Genomic DNA, 22,520 nt, shown 5'->3' with positions numbered 1-22,520 from the left:
TTGACTCGATCGGATGGGTGTTGGGGAATTGTAACCAGAGAGAGAAAAGGGTTAGGGTTTACTGAGAGTGCTGAGGGGAACAATGGGACCAGACAATGTATTGTCGTGATACCGGCAGTTCAGGGTCCAGCAGCAAATGAGCCGCCCTCAGCGCTGGTACTGCACCACCCGAAATCCAGAACCTCAGAACCAGCTGGGGCGTTGTACTGCCATTGGCTGCTAAGCGGGGTTGCATCAGCCCTTGCACAGGCACCCGCAAACAACTGGGCAAGTGGCCCCTGCTCTCCTGCCGCATCCCTCTTTCCTCTTCCTCCCAACGACGCTTTTCTTTGCCCAATCATGCCCAACACTGCCAAAAAGGCATGGTTCCGAAGACCAAAATGGGACAGCGAAAGCACCTGCCCCTCCGCAAAGGGATGTGCTTGGACCTTGTGGCCGCGTCTAGGTGGTGCGAAACGGGAACATCGACCATCGCCAATGCCGTGGGTCGGAAGGCTCCACAACGTGGAGCTGAGAGGTATCCGTTTGCTCCTTATAATAACCGCTAGCTTGGAGTTACCTATGCCTTCCTTGCAACGTGACCAGGTACTCAATTACGCGTCGCTTGTAACCTCCAACAACCAAGCTCCCGAAGGTCAGGTAGTTGATGTAAATGTATGGGTTATGGCCCAACATCACTCTTCCTTCAAATGTGCACAAATGGCGGGTCTAGCCTCGTCGTCAAAGATGAAAGACCGCGCATGATTTGTTACTAACGACGCAGGGCGTGTTCTTCGATGCCGTACACATGCCACGCCAGATTATTAAGTATGCCTAACTCGGTAACACAGTACAGTCGCTCCCAACGCCTGGCCCAGATGGATATCAAGGAAAGCACAACACGCAAATATGTAGCAACCGGCGTACTCCTAGAGCCTCTCCTCTCTTTCGCCCCCTCTCTCCTTCCCCACTTCCACGTCCTCAAAACGCCGACGGCCGCCCCACCCTCCCCACCTCGGCCGGGTGCGGCACGGGTGGACCCTCCGTCGCGGCGGGCACGATCAACCGCGGCTGGGCCTCGACGACGTACTCGACGCCGTCGTCGGACATGTACGAGGGCGGCCGCGCAGTTGCCGGCCGCGGTGGCTCGTCATCGCGGCTGCTGTTGCCTGTGCTGCTGCTACTGCCGCTGCCGTCGTTGCTGCTGTTGCTGCTGCCGCCGCTGCCACTGCCGCTACTGTTGCTGTCCGTTGCCTCGGGGATTGTCTCCGCCGTCGCCGACTCCTCGTTGCGCATCCAGTAGATGCGATTCGGGTCGACTCTCTGGCAGGGGTGTCAGCCTCGCAGAAGGATAAAATAGGGGGGACGAAAAAAAAAAAAAAGGTACATACCACGCTCCCGCGCCACAGGCCGTAAGCCGGGGGGTTAGACTTTGTGGCCTCGCTCTCGATGCCGACGGCCTCCTCGTCGCGGGCGAGGACGACGCGGATCGGCTGCCGCGGGATCGCGTAGCCGCCGGGGCCGAGCATCTCGGGGAGCATGGCCCCGCGCAGGCGGCGCGAAGACGACGATCCCGATCCTTCGTCTGGCGGTGGGCCCTTGACGATGAACATGCACAGCCGGATCAGGCCGTGGCAGAAGAAGATGGTGACGAAGAGGATGATGAGGATCAGCAGCACCGTGAACTCGTTGTTGGTGATGTTCTTGGTTATCGTGAGGGACAGGTCTAATTTGGAACATACTTGTCAGCATCTGTCCATGACTCCCGGTTCGGGGAGAACCAAACCCGCAAAGGAAGGAGGTCGTCACTCACAAACTGTCAACAGCAGGGCCAGGAACAGGCCCGAGACAAAACACCTCAGGATCTGCGACCTGATCCTCCGGGACTTGATCCACGGGAAGCAGAAAAGGAAGTGCTTAGGCGGCGGCGCCCGATCCCTCTGCCTCTGCCGCCGCCTCCTCCTGCTCCCCTGCTCCCCCGCCCCGCCGTCTTCCTCCTCCCCGCCACCACCGTCCTCATCACTACGCCGCGACCCCCTCGACCGATCGCTCCCATCCCGCCTGTGGTGGCCCCGCCTCCGCCGCCGCCGCCGCCCTTGCTCAGCCAGGTCCGCGAGGTGCAGTTCCGCGGGGTCGGCGCCGTCGAACCGCGTCCGGGCCCGCGAGTCCGTCCGGGCGTGCTGCTGCTGTCCCGCGGCGCCCCTCGTGGTCGTCACCGCCGGTGCCGGCTCCGCCACCCCCGCCACGCTGACGGGGAAGCGCCCGCCGCTGCTGTCGGAGCGGGAGGGGCGGCGGCCGTGCGCGGTGGCGGGCCTCGAGGGCGGGCCGTTGGAGCCCTGGGTCCAGGTGCGCGTGAGGTTGGGGAGGTGGAGGCGCGTGGACGGCATGTTGGGGATCGTGAGGGTGAAGCGGGGGGTCTTGGGCGACTCGACGTCCTCGTCCTCGTCCCCGTTCCCTTCGCCCGAGTAGTGGCTGCTGCTCGGGCGGGGTCGCGGGGGCGAGCCGGATACTCCACGCCAGCGACGGTGGTCGCTGCTGCTGTTGCTGCTGAGGAACGAGGGCATCGTCGGCCGGGGGAGGCGGGCTAGGAAGCGGGAGGCCGGGTGGGGCCGCTCTGCCATCTCGGGGGCCTGGGCTTCGAGGTCGCCGGGCCGAGGGGATAGCGGCTGACGGTCATCGAACTCGTCACGCTCTGCGTTGGGGTTGCGCGCCGAGGCCGTTCGGTCGACTCGAAAGGCCTGCATGTTGGGCCGGGGAACGCTGAACGGTAGGTTCATGTTGGGCGAATCGAGAGAGGTGGGTGTTATCGATGGGTCGGGCTCTTCATGCTTCTATTATACTGTCCTCCCCACTTCGAATTCCGATCTAGGGATATTGAGGACAGGCGGTCCTCCGGGGGGGGTCCCTCAATAGTCAATGTCTCCACAGGAGAGAAAGCCACTAATAAGTGGTGTCTCGAAGACAGCCGGCGTTGACGAATCGTCTCGCGATTTGTGAAAGTTGGGTGGTTGCAGGTGTGAACACCGAATAATCGAGTTGATGGTGTCTGTTCTATGCAAGGAGCCAGACGGCCAAATTAAACCAAAATGAAATGGGTATCTCTGAGCTTTTGTCCCGGATCCACGGGGAGTGACCTAATAAGGAAGAAAAACGAGAGAAAAAAGGGATATAGAAATGATGAAGAGACGCCGTCTAATTTGGGTGGTTCTCAGAACCAAATTGGTGTCTCAGCCTAGCAGAATGGAAGGGATCTCGAGCCCGAGTCGATCTAGGCAGAAACGCAACGAGGGTGAAGTGAATGGGGGAGATGAAAAGAAAGTTTAACAACAGCAGTCGATATCCACAGGGCTGCGCGGAGCAAGCACCATAACCTGGTGATGACTGGCCGAGGAGAGGTCGATTGGAGACGCAAGGGAGAGGAAGGACGGGGGCGCGTGGGCTTGGAGTCAAGATTGTTTGTCTTCCCGGGTCCGACCCTTGCTTCGTACATGCACACTCACGGACGGAGAGGAGTTTGGGTTGAGGAAAAGAAAAACAAGAAACAGGAATTGGTGTCTGAGCTGGTGGCGATGATAGCCAAGGGGTTGGTTGCACCTCACCGGCTCGCTTTGCCCGGACCCTTCTGTTTTGTCCGCACGCACCTATGAATACTACCACTACCTACACCTAGAAGGGTAAGTAGACTGCAGCTCGGTTGTGTCCCTGACCACCCGCTAGACAGGCCGTCTCCCACTCCGGAACTGGCTGCGATCCCAGAGCAACAGAGGGACAGGTCTTGGAGGTCGTATCTTGTCGAAGCGAAACCCATCCATTCGTCCACAGACGCCCTTGACGGCAACTCCGCAAGGTCTTGGGGGCTCAATGGCTGCTCTGATTGGCCACGACCAAATTTTGCTGTTTGTTCTGCGACAAGGTTGGAGCAATGCATGATTGAAGGGGGAGGATGTGACAGGGGTCTGCAGGGTTCGTCGGCGTTTCAGAATTGCTTGTGGCACTATGGAAATACACTAACAGACGCACGCTCCCCAAGATCAATATATGCGAGGGGGGAATTCACCTAGCGACAACGAGCCAAGATGCTCGATGTTGAGTAGGTATCCGAGGATGGATGGGTGTTTTCCCTGCTTCTCGATGACATGCATCTCAAGCAGCTGGCTGGACAAAACGCACCTTCAATCATTCCCCCACGCGCAATGTTTACCAGTAACTTGATTCAAGGGGAGGGGTTGTCTGTGAAATCGTTGGCAATTGTCGTGCGGCCTGGTTCGAGATGCCTCATGAATTGCCCCAGCCGCCAAGGTTTCAGTACAGTTGCGCTGCCCCATCAGAGACGACAAGGCATCTTTCTCTCCTCCCCCGCTTCAGTCATGACTGCCAAACACCAAAAACTGTCGAAACCGTTGATAGTTGGCTTCGCAGCCTGCGAGAAATCCGAGTCTAAGACTCCTGACTGTTTGATTCATATTTTCTTACATGAGCTCTGGGTATCTCGCCTTGCTCCAAAATATTACATGATCGCTCCGAGCGGTTGGTTTCTCGGGATGGCACCGTCGATCAGCGTCGGAGTTTTAGATGGCCAACGCATCTTGGGTCGGATCCTGTGGAATAAACACCTGCTGCCCTACCAGGTCATGGCCACTGGCAACCAGCCGCGCTCTCGCATCCTCTTGGCAAGTCTGAAATAAAACTCCCGCGATGCAGCCGCGGCACATTCAGGCTCTCGGCCTCGACCTCAACCCTCGTATGTCCGCGAGGAGTCGCTTATCAAGGCACAAGTCTCGAGGCTCAAGATTCAAAGCTCAAGTCTCAACCCCTGTTTAGAGACCATCACTTCAACTCACCCAACAGCATTGTTCGGTCGGAAGAAGCGGAAAGGACTGCAGCAGCACGGGTTAGCTGGGTTACAAGTGCTGAAAAGGGTCGGGTCGTCTTCGATTGGACACTTACTGATCGGGTCAGGGCCGGGGGCGAATTCGGCGCAGTTGACGGTTCCCTTATGGCCCGGCAGCTTGTACATGAGCTTGCCAGTATCGTTCGACCAAACGACGGCAGTGCCATCTCCAGCGCCAACACCAATCTTCTTCCCAGCCGTGTCCCAACTTGCTCGTATCAGGTTCTTCTCCAGACCCATGGGAGCACCGTCAAAGGTCTTGATATGTCTCTCTGCTGGCGCGAACGGTCTGATATCCCATGTTCTCGCAGTAGAATCCATGCAATAGGACAGCAGTTGCTGGCCATCGGGAGATACTCGGAGACTGGTGATTGTGTCCTGGTGTCCCAGCATCGAGTAAACAACAGCCTTCTTCCGAACATCCCAGACCTTGATATCGTTGTCAATACCGCCCGAGTATATCTCGTTCCCAGCTTCGGATATCGCTACGGCCGTGATTGGGAATTCGGTCTCCATATGGTCGACAGCGTTCTTTGTCCGCGGATCCCATATGCCAATCGTCCCATCGTCACTGCCGCTAATGAGGAGCTCCTCTCCGCGCTTGTTGATATCCATCGCATTGATAATTTCCTCGTGCCCCACATATCGACGTATGCGCGCCCCTGATGTAAGATCCCAGCTCGCAAGATGCGTGTCTGCCGAGGCGGAGAAGAGGATCTCCGAGTCGCGGGACCATTGCAGATCGAGCACTGCACCTCGGTGGCCACTTAACACGCCATAGTTCTCGCAGTCGCCGTAGGTCCTCCATAGCATTATTGTTCTATCCATCGATCCAGACGCGATCAGGTTTCCGGAAGGGTCAAATCTGGCCGAAAATATCTCCCCAGTATGACCAGAGAGTTCCATGACTGGTGCTTGGAGGCTGCTTGTCCTGGGCGCCTACAACACTGTCAGCTCGCTTTCTTGGAACCTTATGTTAAGAAAAGCAGATAGCATACCGCTTGAACGAGCGCGCCGCTCCCTCCCGCCGCACTCGACCTTGTCAGGGCGCGACTAGTGCCCAAGTTCTGCCTCTTGACGACCAGTTGGCCGCCATTGGGCTCGTCCGACGCGGGTCTCTTCTCGGCCGACATTGTAGGAGTATCGTGGGTGACGGTGGGAGTTCAAGGATGGAGCTGTAGGAGTTGGAGGACCGCTGCTGTATGCTTCTCGAATTTGCAAGTACTGTGATGAGCAAAGAAAATAAAGTTGTCCGGAAATTTTAATTCCCCGGCGCCTGAACCGCACTGACGACTGGACCTACCTCTAGGGTGTAAGCGCTCGCGCTTAATTACTTCAATCAGACATCACGTGCTGTATCTCCAACCAAATATGGATCCTATCGAGATTCAGATCGCTGAAACCGGCATCCTCTAACCTACTACATCTAGATGCTCAAATGGTTAGTTACGTGAGAAGATAAGGAATCCCGTCGCCCTGAAGCTTCAGCTGGCTTCTTGACAGATTAGATAGCCACCATGGCGGCCAGCAAGGCATCACGACTCGGAGAAGAGTACGATTGACCTCCTGTCCTGTCCCCTCATAGATCGAAGCTGACTCTTGAGCACGCAGGATCTGGAAGTAAGACAAATGCCACAATTGGCCCAAAGCTCGTGACTGACGCTTCCGAAGGACGCGGGTCGATAAAGTCAATGCCGAACTCGTCACCCTGACCTACGGCACCATCGTCGCCCAGCTTTGCAAGGACTACGATGCCGACTATGTGGAAGTGAACAAGCAACTGGACAAGATGGGCTACAACATTGGCCTGCGCCTGATCGAAGACTACCTCGCAAAGTCGAATACCATGCGGCGGTGCTCGACCTTTCGAGAGACGGCCGAGATGATAGCCAAGGTAAGCAAGCCCACCATGTTTAATACCCGCCGCCCGCCTGCCTGTGCCTGTCCTTTAGCCGACACCGCGTGCAACAGGTCGGCTTCAAGATCTTCCTCAACATTACACCCACGATCACCAACTGGACAAGCGACAGCAAGCAGTTCTCCCTTGTATTCGACGAGAACCCCCTCGCCGACTTTGTGGAGCTGCCGGACGACGGGCGGGCGCAGGACGAGCTGTGGTACTGCAACATCTTCTGCGGGGTGCTGAGGGGCGCGCTGGAGATGGTGCAGATGCAGGTGGAGGCCCACTTCATCAGCGACGTGCTGCGGGGCAACGACACGACCGAGATGCGCATAACACTGCTACGGTACATTGACGACGAGTTACCGCCGGAGGACGATTGAGCTCCGGGATGAGGATTGAGCTCGGGGCGGGGGTACGGTCGGATAGACGCTATCATGGATTTGCTTGACATGGGCTTATGAATACCGCTTGTAAGAGCAGGGGGACTAGCTGTCTTAACCCGTAAAAGGCTCCTCCGAAGGCGTTTCTAAAGAAAGATGCACCAGCTTCCCGGTACCTAGATTCGACACTAGAGTTCGAATTACCGGAGTTGGGCTTCAGACGAGACGGACGTACCTCAGGACCATGCTGGACAGTCTCCAAATGGCGGCTGTTTCGGACATGGTCCCTGCTCTCGAAGTGGAAAGCAGCAACTATGTTTGTATTCATCTGGCCAGTCAATCAGGTTATCAGATATCTAACTGAACGAGACATGAATGCATGATCTTCCAAGACCTGGCGGAACCTTCGTTCCCACTCCGCTTTGCACCGAGTACCTGCGGACTGTCGGCGCTTTGCGGACTTTCTCTCCAACCCACGGAAAGTAGAAATCAAAGCCCACGGCTCTGCCAATGTGGTGGAAATGCAACTGTGGCCTGAGACGGCGAAATGCCTAGCATTGGCACGCACATGGAGATGTCGATTTTAGAGGATGCAAATCATATATGATCAGAGCCTATATGATATGTGGAATGAAAAACACCTCCCACAACCTGGTCGACACTCCCCAGAGAATGGCACTAGTTCGACAGCCTGAGGGCGCCGCTTCGAAAAGCAGACTTTACAATGTGCCCTCCAGAGTTGGCGATGCTGGATGCTACACTGGCTAGGATATTACTGCGCAGGCACAGATACTGAATGCTCTGCATAACTACTGCTCTGCATAACTCTAGTCACCATCAAGCAGTGCCTAGCATTGCAAGGAATTGACAGAGGAATGGACATGTGCTAATCTCATACGGCCGTCTACAATATAGGTTATTTCTTCTCGTCTGCCAAGAGGTAAATGGGCCGTCGTGAAAGTCAGCCGTTGTCTCGGCGTCGATCAGTCTCGGTTTGGCGAACACGCTGGACCCGCTTGGCGCTGGGGCAACGGTCGATAACGTGATTTTAGAGTGTGGTGAGGCGTTACATAACGAAGAGCCGCAGTGGAGGGATTCAAGGGAAGCCCCGCCATTCCCGCCCCAAACCCCCCTAGTCGTAGTACTGCAAATCCCAGGTAAGCATGGTGAGTCTCCAGGTTCAGCGAATGTGGAGGACGCCACAACCCTGCATTCACCTCCTCATAACGACCACGTTGTTTGATATTCGAGCTTGATTTGATCCCCTGAAGGAGAGCCAGGAACTAATGTCTCGCTTGGTATTGCACCCTGCGGAAAGAAGAAATCAGAGAATCACACAGGAATTTTGAACATCAAATACATACTACCCACAGATACCTATTCTAAACAATGAAAAAATTCCCAAGCTACGAATAACTTATGGGGGGTGGAATGCAGGGCAGGGGCCTGTGGCTAATGCAAGGCACGCTACAGCCACCATCGGGAGCTCTTGCGGCGGGTGCTGGGATTCAAGTCGATCATTTTTGGCGCAACTCCAGATTACAAGACAAAGCTGGGTCGTTTGATATGGAACTCGAATCAGGCAGCCATGGGAACTTTCAATATCAACCTTTGTGTGGCAAAAATCAGTAGGTTAAGGTTATTTCTTCCTTGCTCTCCCTACCCTTTTACCTTTCCCCCGCAGCCTTTGAGCTGTTTTGCGTCACTCTCGATGACTCAAGCCAGCGACTGGTTGCCCTATTACTTGCAATAGCGAACCTTCTCGGGGCCAGTCTTCTGAGTATGACCAACCAAAATATGAGTCGAAGATTGGCAAACTCGTGGTCCCATGATCTGGCGCCCGACGTGGCACCACAATGCCATCATTGATCATCAACGAAGCCCCATCTCGACGGCATCGGGTCTGAGTGAGGGAGACAGGGGACAACCACCACACGCGCGAGGCAGCATCGCAGAATGATAGAGAACGCACGCACGGAGGGCATTGTGCTGACTACATCATATGGAAGATACATGCATACCCGTACCTGATATCCATGTGGTCTTTAACTCGAGCAGTTAAGTGCCTATGATGGGTTTGTGTAGTCGGATATTGGGACTGTATTTACTGTGGCCGTTAGCGAGGTCCTATGGCTGCCTCTGGGATTTGCGTTCATCCCATGCCCCGCTCGGCATAGGCATATGCAGCCATCGTAAGAGAAAACATTCATTAAGGTTTCTAAAGCCCCCCGTGACCCCGAGTCTTCGGTGTGGCGACGGCAATGATATTCAAAGTTCAATAACCAGCTGTTAAAAAGATGCAAAGGATGTAAGGTAGGGCAATTATGCCATTATCGGGATGCCAAGCCTCCTCATATGACACTTTTGCCTAAGTTTGATGCATGGGTGCCTGGAATACCCCGTTTTTGAGGCAGCAGTCTCAGATATACGCCGGCATCCCCGCCTGTGCTCGTTCCAAGAACTGCGCAGTGGTGTTCTCATAAGCTTCTTTCCCACACCTAGAGGGTCTGACAGGCGTCCCCCCATCCCCCCCAGACGCTTCGCTCTCTGGTGCTCGGAAAATTCAGAAAATTCCCAACCCCATCCTTCCCTCTCTTTCCTTCCGCTTTCCTTCCTAGGCCCTCTGTACCATTACTGTCCCCATCCGAGCCGTGCCATTTTGATGTTTCAATCGTCGCCCACCCGTCCATCACCGAATTCGCCGGACAGGCCCAGCAGAAGAGCAGAGGGAGTGGACGACAGTGGCAATTGCGACATCGCCCGACAGCGACAGCAGAGCGCGCCAGACCAACAGCTGGAGGAGTGGCGGAAAGTGCCACCACCGCTGCTGCCACTGTCTTCCCACCACCTCCTAAAGTCATCATCCCACGCACTCCCAACGACCCAGCCCCCGTCGAGGCTACCGTCAACGTCACTGCATATCGATCCATCTCTCCTTCCGCTTCGCCTGCACATCCCGCCATCATCATCTGTTGTCGGCATTGCCCGGCACGCCGAGTCCCTGTCTAGCTCGCGCTTTTTTGCCGGTCCCCAACCCTGAAGTTATCCCCACGTCCGAAACCGTCCAGCTCTAGCAACCCTGGGGCCCCCTGCCGGCACGCCCAACAGAGCAGCCATAGAGTGCTGCCGCGTACCGCACTTCGTGTGTGGCCGCCCCCAAACCTCTCTTTTACATTTTCGGAGATAGCAATAGAGAGAGCGAGAGACAGGCATTCCAGTCTTTCGAACCCCAGACGCATTGCGACGCCGACTTCTCCTGTCCGGGCAGGGTCTACTCGACGACACCAATCCTGAACCATGAACAACGTCAACGTAAACATGGCCAACATCGGCCCCATGGGTGGCCCTGTCGGTGCTCCGATGCCCATGATGGCTGCCGCCGCAGGAGTTCCCCCTCAAGGTGCTCCGAGGCAACAACAACAACAGCAACAGCAGCAGCAGCAGCAGCAGCAGCAGCAGCAGCAGCAACAGCAACAGCAGCAGCAGCAACAGCAACTTCAAGCCGATAATAATAGCCGCACTTTACTGAACACATATATCTACGAGTATTTCGTCCGCCACAAAATGTGGGAACCTGCGCGCGCCATCCTCAACTGCGACCCGCATGTGAAGGTCCAGAAGGACAGTCCCTCGGCTCGCCGGGACGAGAATGGCAATCTGGTTGGAAATGGCCTCGGCGACGATCCCATGGATACAGATTCGAAGGATGACATGGACCAGAAACGCCCGGACGATCTCCCTGACCCTCAAGTACCCATGCCGCTCCCCGACAGCAGCTTCCTCTTAGATTGGTTTCGCCTGTTCTGGGATATGCTCAGTGCCCAGAAAGGCAAAGGTTCTAGCACCCAGGTCAACCAATTTGTGAACCATACACAGGTAAGGCACACACCCCATCCATGGCTTGTCCAGATCCCTCCCCCAAATGCTCTTGCCGGCTCTAACACATATTTGTTGCAGCAACAATCACGCTTGCGCCAGGAACATCAACAGCAGCTGCTCCGCCAGATGCGACCTGAGTTATCACAACAGAACTTCCACCTGATGAGGAACATGCAGAACGGCGGTATGAATATGAACATGGCCATGAAGCCTGGCGGCAATCAGCTGCCTAGGACGGCGATGGCCAACAGCCAGAATAAGTCAGTATTGTCTCCCCCCCTTTCCCCGACACATTGGCCTAGTGGGTTTCCGTGGCTTTTCTATATCTTTCGTGTGGCCCTTGTAACTTACACGACCCGGTCACAGTCCTCAAATGCATATGCTCCAGCAAAAGCCTGGCCAGATGCAACGCGACCCTTCAGATATGGATGGAAACCGTGCAAGGCCTGCCTCCCCTGGATCGACCGAGAATGCGCCTTCCCCCTCCAAGAGGCCCCGCTTGGAAGGCGGCCCGTTCAACCCCAATCAAGCTGTCATGATGCCAAATGGTAGACCCGCGGGTCAAGGAATGCCCGGCCAGCAGGTAGGACATGGCCCTAGTTCAGCACAGCAACTGCTTCTTCAGCATGGAATTAACCCCCAGTCGCTGAACCCCGTCCAACTACACGCTTTCTCCACTCAGACCCCAAACGTACAGGCCAAAACCATTGCCACGTACGCTGCTAATCTTCAGCAGCACCACGGAGCACAAATGCCCAACAAGCCAATCCCAAACGCCGCTGGCCCCCAACCTCAAGGCTCTCCCATGATTCCGCCAGGCGCTGACGGTAGCCTGACCGCCTACTACAACGCACCAGATATGCCTGGACCCCCGGGGATGCGACCCGGACCTCCCGGAGGACCTGCTGCTGGTGGAAACAACCACGCGCTGCAAGACTACCAGATGCAGTTAATGCTCCTGGAGCAGCAGAACAAGAAGAGACTGATGATGGCTCGTCAAGAGCAAGACATCCCCGGCGGCGGCACCGGTATGCCCAGGGCTGACGGTCCTCCGGGGCCCGGAGGGCCAGGTGGTCCGAATGCCCAGCCGTTCCAGGGCACATCACCGCAAGGTGCCCGGAGCGGAACTTCACCAAACCCCGGCGACCAGATGAAGCGGGGCAACCAGCAGCTCAATAACGCTGCCAACATGGGCTCCCCTGCTCCCGAAGGCGCCCAATCGCGCGACTCCCCGAACCCCATCAACTTCATGGGTAACCAGATGGACCCCTTGAAGGCTCCTCACTTCTTCAACGGCATGAACGGCATGGACGGGAATATGGTTGCGGCCGCCCAGATGAATGGTGGCATGCGCCCTCCCGGTTCCCACCCTGGCCAACCATTCAACGGGAACCAGATGACTCCTCAGATGATGCAAGCCCGCCAGCAGCAACAGCAGCAACAGCAGCAGCAACAGCAGCAGCAGCAGCAGCAGCAGGCCGGCCAAGGAGGGCCCCCTATGCAATGGCAAGGCGGGCCGAATGGCAACCAGATGCCTCCACAGGGCCCGCAGCCACAGCAAGTCCAGGGCACGCCGCAACAGCGATCCGCTGCTATGCCCCCACCCTCGGCACCGCCAGCGAATAATCCCAACTCGAGGAACGCAACGTCGTCGCCTCAGGTCAGCAATGCTGCCCCGCCAACGCCATCGCAAGCGACGAAGCCGGCGCCGAAGAAGCAGGACAAGAAGAGCGCCAAGGCTAAGGCCGCTGCCCAAAAGAAGTCGAACGCGAACCTTAACAACTCCGGGGCAACCCCTGCTGCGGAACCTGCTCCGGAAGCAGAGCCGGCGGCGCCGGCGACGCCCATCACCCCTGTACCCCCCGCCGGCTTCAACAAGGCCGGTCAGAACGCCGGCGCTGCCCCGATGGTACCGAACGGCCAACCAGCGGCACCGGCGCAGCCTCCTGCTGCAGCCCCTGTTCCTGCTCAGTCGCACACAGACGCGTCGGCAGGCTTTGGTGGCATTGGTGACACGGCAATCGTGAGTTTCTCTCATCCCATCACCCTGCATTAATTTTCCCCCTTTTTGATCCCCAGCGACTGACAGCTCATTAGGACTTTGGCATTGGCAACATGGAATTTGCCAACCCCCTCAACTCGACTGACGTGCTCAATGACTTCGATTTCGACTCGTTCCTACGTGATACCAGTGGCGACGACAACAACACATTTGACTTCACTCACACTTTCGGCGAAATCCCGGCGGAGTAGGGCTCCGTCGACGATACCACCCCGTCGATTTTTCAAGTGGACTAGTACCTCGATGTCGGCAACTCATCCTTCGAGAGAGCATTCTTCAGGGCGTTCTGGGAGCCTTCAGGGTTCGCTGGCTGTTTTTGTTTTTGTTTTTATTTCGTTTTTACCAATCTCGTTACACGCCTCGCCTCATCTTGCTTTTTGTTCCCATGGACGACAAGCACGGCTTGGGAAAAGAAGAAAAAAGAAGGAAAAAAAGGACGGTTGGGGGGATGTCCCTGCTCTGCATACAAACTGAGAAGGTCTTCAGAGTACAACTTGCTAAAAAACGAGTCGTCTCAGCTTAGGCTTCTACTACCCCTTCCGATGGCTTGCAGAGTTGGATTATTGTGTCCTAACTTGTTGCCTCTTCTCGACCTTTTGGCACCTATGTTATTCTTTTTCTTTTTCTGCTTTGTGTTGGGTTTATGCAAATCGGTTTGGTGGGGTTTTGGCAGTACTCGAGGGCCTGTTGCTTGTCTGTTTCCCACTCGATCGATCACCCCTCGCGTGTGGTTTTCTCTTTTTTTGTGTTGTTTTTTTGGTCCTGGTTCATCAGACAATGTTCCCATGTCATCACCTCCTTACGCGCCGCCACATGCTGTCAACGATCTTATTTCCACGAGGTGATTCCGAGAGACGGTGTCTTTGGCTGGCTGGGTCGGTTGGCTTTTGGCTTCCTTGCATGGGTGCTGCTGGCGGCAGCTGCCCCCCTCCCTCTAATACAAAATACACACGCTCATGCTCTTTTGAGACATCACACGTACAAACCAAACGCGTACCCTATCCCACGTGTATGCGTGTCTGCGTGTCTGCGTGTCTGCGTGTCTGCGTGTCTGCGTGTCTGCGTGTCTGCGTGTCTGCGTGTCTGCGTGTCTGCCTTTCTGTCCGTCTCTTCTGTATCTGCCTACTTGTCTTGGATCAGGACTGCCCGTGGTCGGGGTTGAGGCAGGCGGAATCTCTGCGAGTAACGACCGGATGGGGAAGGAGAAGATGGGGAGTGAAGACGCCCGCCTCTTTTTGTTCGATGGGTGTGACGTGTTGCGGGAAGGAAGCTTGTGTGTGTTTTTTTTTACACCTTGCGGCGTTGGCGTGGGGCGGTGGAGGAAGAGAGGGGGGATTTCTTGTATTTTTATCACTGGAGGGGTCTACCGGGCTCTCTCGTTGTTCCTTGATATTGACAGAATGGCGCTGATGGGGACGTTTCCTGGCGAAGCTTTGTTTTGTTTTGTTTTGCGTCTGGCTGCCTGCCTGCCCTTGGTTAGTGGCGGCTGGGCTGGTAAAATGTCAGTCAATATGACCTTTTTTACGACACTCAACTTCTCTGCCTGTCTTCCGTGTTCGCCCTGGTCCCTTTCGCATGACCCCATAAATATTGTTCACGACTGCCCGATGCTCACTGGTTATAGACCCCCATTTGGGGAATAGAGCGGTAAAACAGCAAGTAAGTTAATACCAGAACAAATAGAATATCCGGAGTAGCCGGCCGGCTAGCCAACCATACCTCCTTGCCTGTCCGATGTAGAACCCCGGGACTCCGTCCGTCCTCTCGGTCCTATGAGCATCCGATTGGACCTCCCGGTTTTAAACGTCAAGTCACACACATCCGACATGGATCGATCGATCGATGCAAAAGGGGGAAGCAGTGCTAACTAAGTCGATGTGATAGGATATTTCAGCACCCAGCTTCGGGCAGGGACTCCCCGAGTAATGGGCGCATGTGCAATTGGCCATCGAAGGAGGCCGGAGCGGAGTACGGAGGTGGCTGGACGGGTTTTCGGGTCCCCGGAAACTGTCTGCCCCCTTGATTGCCTGTTGGTTCTCCGGTGGGCACCCGTGGGGTGGTGAAAGCACCGGACGAGCGTTTTATTTTATAAACATATGAGGGAGCAAGGGCGAAGGGGAAAGTGCCTTTTCGGGGATCAAATTTCCCTGTTGTCTTCACGTACCTTGGCCAGCTGACTTGGAAATATCGATCAGTCCGGAGAAAGGGTTGGGTAACCTTTGAAGGGTTCAGGACTTGAGGATCGAGAGGATCTTGGCACCCACGCCACTGGCGGTGCATATTTTGTAGATCTTCAAGCATCGCCCGGCTGCCTGATTATAAACACTTCTGAGTGTCCACTTGGTAGCGTCAGATCCAACGAAGTCCTTCTGTAATGGCCAAGAATTGCTTATCCGCGAGGCTTGTTGCCCAGTGGTCTGCCTTTATTCATTGGGCATAGTCACGTATGACCTCGCAACCGAAGACATAGCATCTCATCTTTAACGATCAGGATCGGCCATGGATTTAGTAGACGAGGTCGCTCGAACCACCGTACGTATGCAGATGCTAACTATCTATCTTTAACCGGTTGGAACGCTTCCGAGACCCGTCGATATCGCTGATGACACGACAACAAAGGCATCCGGGCCCCGCCGACGGAGTGGCCGTCCGGGTCTCTCTTCTCATACGGGGTACCATCCTCCAAAAATTAATACACGGGCTCCGTCAGGGGCGGGGGACGCAACGATAGCATGCATTCTTCTTTCAGCCCTTGCAGGCCACGAAATTCCCGACAGCCTTGGACACATCCAACATGATTGGTATCCATAAACCCAGCGAAGACACTCGACTCGATTATTTCCGGCTGAGGCAAGGTGTGTGTATGTAGTCTACGAGCTGCCCATCGCGTGGGAGTTTGGCGGGAGGCTGAAATGGCAGGCACTGTGGAATATTGTATCCAGTATAGGTCGGCTTTCATCCTTCAGACTTTCTTTTCATCGCGGGGCCAAGGCAGCCAAATGCCGTTCCGAAATCGTCACCGTTGCACCGTACAGCAAGAAATTAGCCACGATCATCGTGGTAGACCAGGGCGATGCTCACCTATGGATGGGCAGGAAGGGTGTGATGGGCTCAAAAGGGAGTCGATCGAAACCGCACGAGGATCGCTCGGGGGTGTTCGACCAGGGAATATGGTAGGGGAATGACATGGCATGGTCGATACGGGGCAACGGAGAGGAGAAAGAATCCTGATGCCTGGTGCCGCCAGTTGTTCCCCGTTGGGAGCCCGAGACTCGACGGAACACGACGCCCTTTACTTACTGGAGTTTCTGCTTAGATATTTGCCGCGCTTACTCAATGGGAAGAGGCAGGCTCCCGGTTCCGGGAGCCAACGGTATGACCTGAGGCTGGGAGGTAAGGCACACACTACTTTGGGAGCGGTGGATGCTGCTTCCTTGAGGGGCATCGTGCGTTGAAAGGCAAAATTCAAATCCCGAGATGTCGACCTCCAGTCGTTCAAGGGTACATACATGTACATCACAAAAGGATAAACTTACCTGGTATACTAGCCAAACGTTCAGAGTGGACAACTGACACCTCGGTTCTACTAGACACGACGGGCCAGGGTACCATCCCAGAGCGAACACAGACGGAGGGGATTGCCAAATTATTTTCGGATTTTGGTTTCATCGGGGGGCTATGTTGTATCATTCAGCCATCTAGCGACGCAAGAAAAGACTGCGCAAGCTTCCAGGACAAGATGACTCTCTTTTTTGTTCCCTCCCCCTTTCCTTTCAACCATGAAAGATACCAAAAGCGAGACAAGCATTCCGAAGTACGCCCCCACCATGGAATCCGTCGACAGTGCCATTTCCCCCTGACCTGACCGCAGCCTCCTCCATGCCAGTAGGCCTCATCTCGGCGTAGCTCCGCCCATCCGCAAGCGCGACCGCTCTATTGCCTCGACATGACACCCCACGCCCGGATCAAGTTGTCGGTGTAGCCAGCGAAGAGGGTCTGGCCGTCGGCGCTCCATGCCAAGCTGACACACTCGGGCTCGCGGCTCTTCTTGCCAACGGCCTGGAAGTCGGGCTTGAGCTCGTCAACCTTGCTCTTCTTCTCCAGATCGAAGATGATGATGCTGCTGGCGGTGGCAGCGCACAGCCAGTACCGGTTGGGAGAGAAGACGAGGGCGTGGATCTCGTCGTTGGCGCTGAGCGAGTACAAGTGCTTGCTCTCGTTCAGGTCCCACAGCATCGTGGTGCCGTCCTTGCCACCGGACGCGCACAGGGAGCCGTCAGGGGAGATGGTGACGGTGTTGATGTAGCCGGTGTGACCGATGTGGTCAGTCTGGAGCTTGCAGGTGGAGAGTTCCCAGACCTGTTCCGTCGAAAGTCAGCATCCCGTGTTGGGCCTTATTTGAAGTGGATGGAGAAAGACGGGTGATAAGGGTAAGGTCAGTGCGTGTGTGTTGGTCTCATTGCTTGTCGCGAAACAAGCTCTGAAGTAGCAAATACTTTTGAGAAAAGTGCGTGCATCATTCCAAAGTCTTGGGGAAAAGGCGAGATTTTACTGGGTTTGAGAAACGTACCTTGACCAGCTTGTCCCAGCCGGAGGAGACAATCACGGGGTTCTGGGGGTTGGGCGAGAACCGGACGCAGGAAACCCACTCGGTGTGGCCCTTGTCGGTGATTGTGTACTTGCAGTCACCGAGGGTGTTCCAGAGCTTGATTGTTCGGTCGCGCGAGCCCGAGACAATTTGGCGGTTGTCGGCGGAGAAGGAAACGGAGAGGACATCGTTGGTGTGGCCAACGAAGCGCCGGGTGGTGGTGCCAGTGGCGAGCTCCCACAGGCGGAGGGTCTTGTCCCAAGAGGCGGAAAGGGCATAGGCACCATCCGAGGAGATAACCTGCAAAGCGTATCAGCACTGTCTGTCTTCCCGTCATCTTTCCTAGCACACATATTGCCGTTCGGGGAACGTACGCAGTCAGAGACGATGTGCGAGTGGCCGTGGAGCGACCGCTTGGGGTAACCGTATTGCGACTCATCGCGGGTCAGGTTCCAGATGATCAAGGTCTTGTCACGGCTGGCGGACAGGAGCATGTTGGGGCTATTGCATCGTGAGTAACATGTTCGCAGGATCAGTATCGGCAGAGGTCGTACTTCTCCATGGAGGTGGCCAAGCTGGTGACCCAGCCATTCTGTAGAAAAATGTCTGCGTCAGTTCACATCTCGATGGGATTTCGCAGCACCGGCGGCGGTGATGGGAAAAGCTCTTCGCCAGCAACGGCGAGATCAGAGGAAGGTGTGACTTACGTGGCCTTCCAGAGTGCCCTTGAGGATCAGCTGCTCAGCCATGTTGTAAAGTCCCTTTCGAGGCGGTCGAGAGGATCAATGGACGAAGTTGGGCAAGTTCTCTGAGGTGCCTCTGACAACGAAGGAATGAATATTAGAGGCTCACCAGCAGCCGAAGCAAATTTCCGAAAATTCTTTGTGCGGCGGAAAATACCTAGGGTCGGTCAAATACGTGGGGTCGGGACCAATTAGCGAGCAGGATTTTGGGCAAGCACGAAGTAACTTTCTGGCGGCCCGGCAGGACAAACGTTTACTTTTAGCCAGCTGCAGGCCCGCTCCTTGACACCTACCTCTAGCACGTGCCTTGTGTGCCTAGCAGGCCCCGGCTGGGTCCCGGCTGGGGATTGGGATTCAGGTGTTTGTGGCCGGCCTCAAACACGCGTGTGGCCAGTTGCATTTGTTCACAGAGAGATCAATATTTAGAGATAGGTTCCCATTTATAACTGACTGTACGCTTTATGCTGGGGTATCTTCCGAAACAAACCGTTGCTGAGAGCAAAAGCAGCCTTCCTCTCCAGGCCGAAATCGTAGCTAAAAGCGCCTTCCCTGACCAAAGCCATGCATCCCGCCAGTAATGCTCACTGTTTGAGGCATCCGAGTCGTCTCAGGCAACTCTATTGGTATCCTCACGCTCCAACGAACCTAGTAAGGCGTCTCGAGTGACGTCCTTCTTCATGCCTTCCCCTTTCCCATCTCGCCAGCACTGGCCTTCCTCCCCCCCGACCGCGGCACCTCCTTGCGATGGTACTTCCCCTCGGCGTTGACAATCATGCTGTGGTCGGCGATCTCGAAGCGGCCCGTAGCCCCGTGCGTGGCGCCCGGCGCGAAGGTCCTGCCCTTGGCCCGCGCGTCGTCCTCGATCAGCTCCCGCATGGCCGACTCCCAGAGGTCGTAGCGCTCGCGACGGGCCGGCTCCCGCTGCGCCGTCGTCCACACCTCCTTCTGCTTGGCGATCTTGCTGGCCCGCATCAGCCGCCGCAGCGCCTCCTCGCCGGCCTTGGCCTCCTTGGCCGCCGCCTCCCGTATCTTCTTGGGGTCGCCCCGCGGGATCTCGTGCGGCGCCAGCGGCCGGCCCTGGGGCCGGGACTGGGTCTGGGAGGTGCCGGGGATGAGAGCCTGTGATGGGGGCTCCGGCTCGACGGTGGTCGAGTCGGTGGAGACTGTGACAACTTCGGCATTCTCGGGGGTGTACTTGTAGGTGTGGGTGCTGGGGAAGGAGGGAAACGCCTTCGGGATGTACTGCTTAGCCTCCTTCTCTGGTGTGCCGCTCAGGTCGTCACCCAGGACGGGTAGCGAGACGAATGCATCCTCCTTGGCGACGAGGGCTACCCATGTCGGCTCTCGCTTCGCCCGAGGAACGGGCGGCTTGAGGTGTGGCTTGAGAGACGATGGGGTGAGGTTAAACCTCCCGAGGCTCGTTTCGAAGTCGGTCGGAATTGGAAATGTGCGGCGTGAAGCGTTGGCGAAGCTTTGCACGTCTCGAGCAAGACTCGACATATCTGGGCGCCGACAAGGTTAGCAGGCAAGTTTGAACAGATGCGAAGCCAAAATACAGGTAGACATACATGTTTCCACCATAGTCGTAAAGCTCTCCATCGCTTCCTCTGAGGCGGAGTCGAAGCCTACTCTGTCGAGGACTAGGGCGATACTGCGACGGAGACCTTTCTTGGCCACCTCATCGGCGGTTAGGGTCGATGAAGGCTCGTGGGACCGCGTGGATATCTCGGAGGTTTGAGCCAGGTCTGCAAATGACCTCCTCCGCCGCTTGCTCTCGGGCATATCATGTTGATAGGAGAGGGCTCGCTTCCTTGCCAATAGCGTGGTCGAAGTCATTGTATCGTTCGCGCGGGCAGGAGATGATGAGGTGAAGCGGTGATGATGAGGTGAAGTGGTTTGGGCGGAGGTTTAGAGAGATTTAGGAAAGGCGCATGGTCTGCGGCAGGGTTATGAGCGCGTGGAAGTTGGCAAAGCTGACAATATTTGACTCCTCTGCTTCGGCTTTCGGCTTGGATCTCGAGCATGACGAGCGAGGTCCAACGAACGAGCGCAGGGGCCACCCAAATAAACGGTACGCCGCGCTAAAGTTTTAGTGCTATTATTCAGAAGAGCCTCAATTGGAACAATGCCACAGGCAGGTATTGTTGAGGGATAGGTATTTGGTACCTATCCAATTCGTAAATATAATATAGCATCAAAGTCTTCAGTACTATTTTGAGAGGCTATCAATCGTCTTTTCGGGAGATTGCACCGTCACTAGGTAGGCTCAAAGCACTGAGGAATGGCTGGGTGACATTTCTCACGAGAGGGACCTATATGTTTCTGGCAATAGGTAGGTAGGTTTGCCATGGCATTCGTGCCCCCAAATTCCAGGACTACCCTCTCCTCACGCCCTCAAACTCTCGGCCCACCTCATTCCCTCGTGCGTTAGTATAAATCACAATAGCACGGCCAGAAAGGTTCAGGAGTGACTACTGTCTAGCCTTTGATGACCCCGAGAGAGAGAGTTTTCCATGGAAGTGACGCTTCAGAAGTGCAGTTCCGGTAGCCAGCGACCGGCGGAACATGGCCAAGGAACTCCCCCGTTGCAAGAAATTGGGCTTTTCCTGGTCCAACGCTGATGATCCGAAGGCGGGCCTTAGCTTCTCGACCTCGCCCAACTGACTTCTCTATGCTGCCATTGGTGGCAAGGCTCGTCTTCCATGCAACCCCCAAACGCCAACGATCAGGTAAGCCGGCAGACTAAAGATTCTACGGACTCGATGTCTGGAGAAGTGAAGGAACGCCCACCAGCCGATGATTTGGCCACCCGTCCTCAGAGAAGGATCGCATGAAAACGCGACCAACGTCCCATGCCACATCAACAGTCATCCTTGCCATTGACCAACGTCGACGGCCGGACCAACAGTGACGGGATGGTTCCCAACGCAGCTCACCCCCACACGCCGCGTTGGGCCGCGCCTATCCGTCTTGCGTGAGGGTCAGGCTCGGCGCTTGCCATTGGGGGGTTCCCTGAGGTCCGTAAATGTTTCTGGAAGGATTGCCCGGCACTCCTTGGAAATGTAACCGCTTCGGCGAAGGAATTTTCCTCGGAGGGGGAATTGCGTACTGGGATTCGTGTGTTCGCAAAGTTTCTTCAAACATGGGAGCACACCCGCGCATGCACTGCCAAGCAAGGCTTTTCCGTTGCTGCCATGTTGCGAGGGCGGAGATAGAGAGGCAGATTCGGAAGGAGTGCCTGTGTCTGCATCTCTCCTAAAGCATCTCGACCACCATGGACTGACCGGTCGAGCGGCCGCAGTTCGGTGTGGAGTGGATGTGCTTGCCGGAACACCATGAGATCCAAAAGGGAGGAGGAGGAAAGGAGCAAATTTGATGGGAAGCAGCCTTGAGATTGCAACCTCCAAGAAGTTGTCACGCAACGTCAATGAGGTGATGAGACTCACACGCTGACCAACCGCGGCGACAGAAGAGGGCAGTGTCGGATGATGGTCAAGGATATCACGCAAAGAGCATTATGTCCGAATCAAAACCGTTTTCTGCGCCGTGGACGGGTGTTGGCGCCGTTGGGTGGCTCACTCACCCTTGCATGGCGAGTTCTGATTCGATCGCCTGTGCACTCACCACCACATCTGAGTAATGTGTGACAGTCAGCGAGAAAAGCTTCGTGCAGCGCCAAGATGAGGTTCTGCAGGACGAAGGTGAATCCTTCAGCTGCACACTTCTCTCACATATCACAGGCACTTTTTGCGGCCAACTGGCGGGGATTGCTCGTGTTGGGTGCTTGGTGCTTGACATCTCAGATCTTGGCGTGGGCGGAGGACTTCCAAGTTCGTAGATGTATGCGCACGCACCCTTCGAAAAGTACCTACGCAGGTACTGCACCTGCCAGGCAAAGGGGGGAGCGGGTCATTCAATTAGCCGGCCTATGGAATGAGGCGAGGCTTGGCGGATCAGAGAGAAGAGGGTTCGTGCCGTTGCATCACAGGTAGTTTCACTGATGATATGGTTGAGGGCTTTGATCTCTTCCACCATATGTGGAGGTGCTGCTCGATGAAACGGGGCGGATGTTACTGCCAGCAGGGGACCGAAAAT

The 22,520-nt window shown here is 55.9% G+C and overlaps 6 protein-coding genes across 6 annotated transcripts; 3 read left to right on the top strand and 3 right to left on the bottom strand.

Annotated features, from left to right (window-relative positions):
• Positions 1-817: 817 nt before the first annotated feature.
• Positions 818-3,165, bottom strand: QBC33DRAFT_258219 (uncharacterized protein). The gene is made up of 3 exons (XM_060423078.1): positions 1,793-3,165; positions 1,371-1,705; positions 818-1,302 (listed from the first exon to the last, which is right to left on the bottom strand). The coding sequence occupies exons 1-3, from the start codon at positions 2,754-2,756 to the stop codon at positions 961-963; spliced, it is 1,641 nt and encodes a 546-aa protein (XP_060278813.1). The 5' UTR covers positions 2,757-3,165; the 3' UTR covers positions 818-960.
• Positions 3,166-4,806: 1,641 nt separating this feature from the next.
• On the bottom strand, positions 4,807-6,003 carry QBC33DRAFT_581585 (Pre-mRNA-splicing factor cwf17; the record flags this gene model as incomplete). Its single annotated transcript, XM_060431274.1, has 3 exons — positions 4,807-4,856; positions 4,927-5,809; positions 5,869-6,003. 3 exons carry the CDS (start codon positions 6,001-6,003, stop codon positions 4,807-4,809), a joined length of 1,068 nt encoding a protein of 355 aa, XP_060278812.1.
• A 203-nt stretch (positions 6,004-6,206) lies between these two features.
• On the top strand, positions 6,207-7,595 carry QBC33DRAFT_551550 (BET3 family protein). The gene is made up of 4 exons (XM_060429191.1): positions 6,207-6,422; positions 6,482-6,490; positions 6,542-6,764; positions 6,842-7,595. The coding sequence occupies exons 1-4, from the start codon at positions 6,388-6,390 to the stop codon at positions 7,151-7,153; spliced, it is 579 nt and encodes a 192-aa protein (XP_060278811.1). The 5' UTR covers positions 6,207-6,387; the 3' UTR covers positions 7,154-7,595.
• A 2,727-nt stretch (positions 7,596-10,322) lies between these two features.
• Positions 10,323-13,578, top strand: QBC33DRAFT_258041 (putative som1 protein). The gene is made up of 4 exons (XM_060423076.1): positions 10,323-11,029; positions 11,111-11,292; positions 11,399-13,055; positions 13,130-13,578. The coding sequence occupies exons 1-4, from the start codon at positions 10,451-10,453 to the stop codon at positions 13,283-13,285; spliced, it is 2,574 nt and encodes an 857-aa protein (XP_060278810.1). The 5' UTR covers positions 10,323-10,450; the 3' UTR covers positions 13,286-13,578.
• On the top strand, positions 13,480-14,607 carry QBC33DRAFT_258080 (uncharacterized protein). Its single transcript, XM_060423077.1, has one exon. It carries the CDS (start codon positions 13,872-13,874, stop codon positions 14,502-14,504), a length of 633 nt encoding a protein of 210 aa, XP_060278809.1. The 5' UTR covers positions 13,480-13,871; the 3' UTR covers positions 14,505-14,607.
• Positions 14,608-16,731: 2,124 nt separating this feature from the next.
• Positions 16,732-20,494, bottom strand: QBC33DRAFT_614193 (WD40 repeat-like protein). Its single transcript, XM_060432579.1, has 9 exons — positions 19,994-20,494; positions 19,599-19,927; positions 19,133-19,478; positions 18,877-18,974; positions 18,390-18,443; positions 18,237-18,274; positions 18,057-18,183; positions 17,665-17,982; positions 16,732-17,453 (listed from the first exon to the last, which is right to left on the bottom strand). Exons 1-9 carry the CDS (start codon positions 20,259-20,261, stop codon positions 17,028-17,030), a joined length of 2,004 nt encoding a protein of 667 aa, XP_060278808.1. The 5' UTR covers positions 20,262-20,494; the 3' UTR covers positions 16,732-17,027.
• Between the last annotated feature and the right edge of the window lie 2,026 nt (positions 20,495-22,520).

This window comes from Phialemonium atrogriseum, assembly GCF_030411735.1.
Source record: "Phialemonium atrogriseum strain 8032-3 unplaced genomic scaffold QBC33scaffold_39, whole genome shotgun sequence".
Taxonomy (NCBI): domain Eukaryota; kingdom Fungi; phylum Ascomycota; class Sordariomycetes; order Cephalothecales; family Cephalothecaceae; genus Phialemonium; species Phialemonium atrogriseum.
The sequence above is the reverse complement of the archived record's forward strand: the minus strand, read 5'-3'. Positions and strand labels throughout refer to the sequence as shown.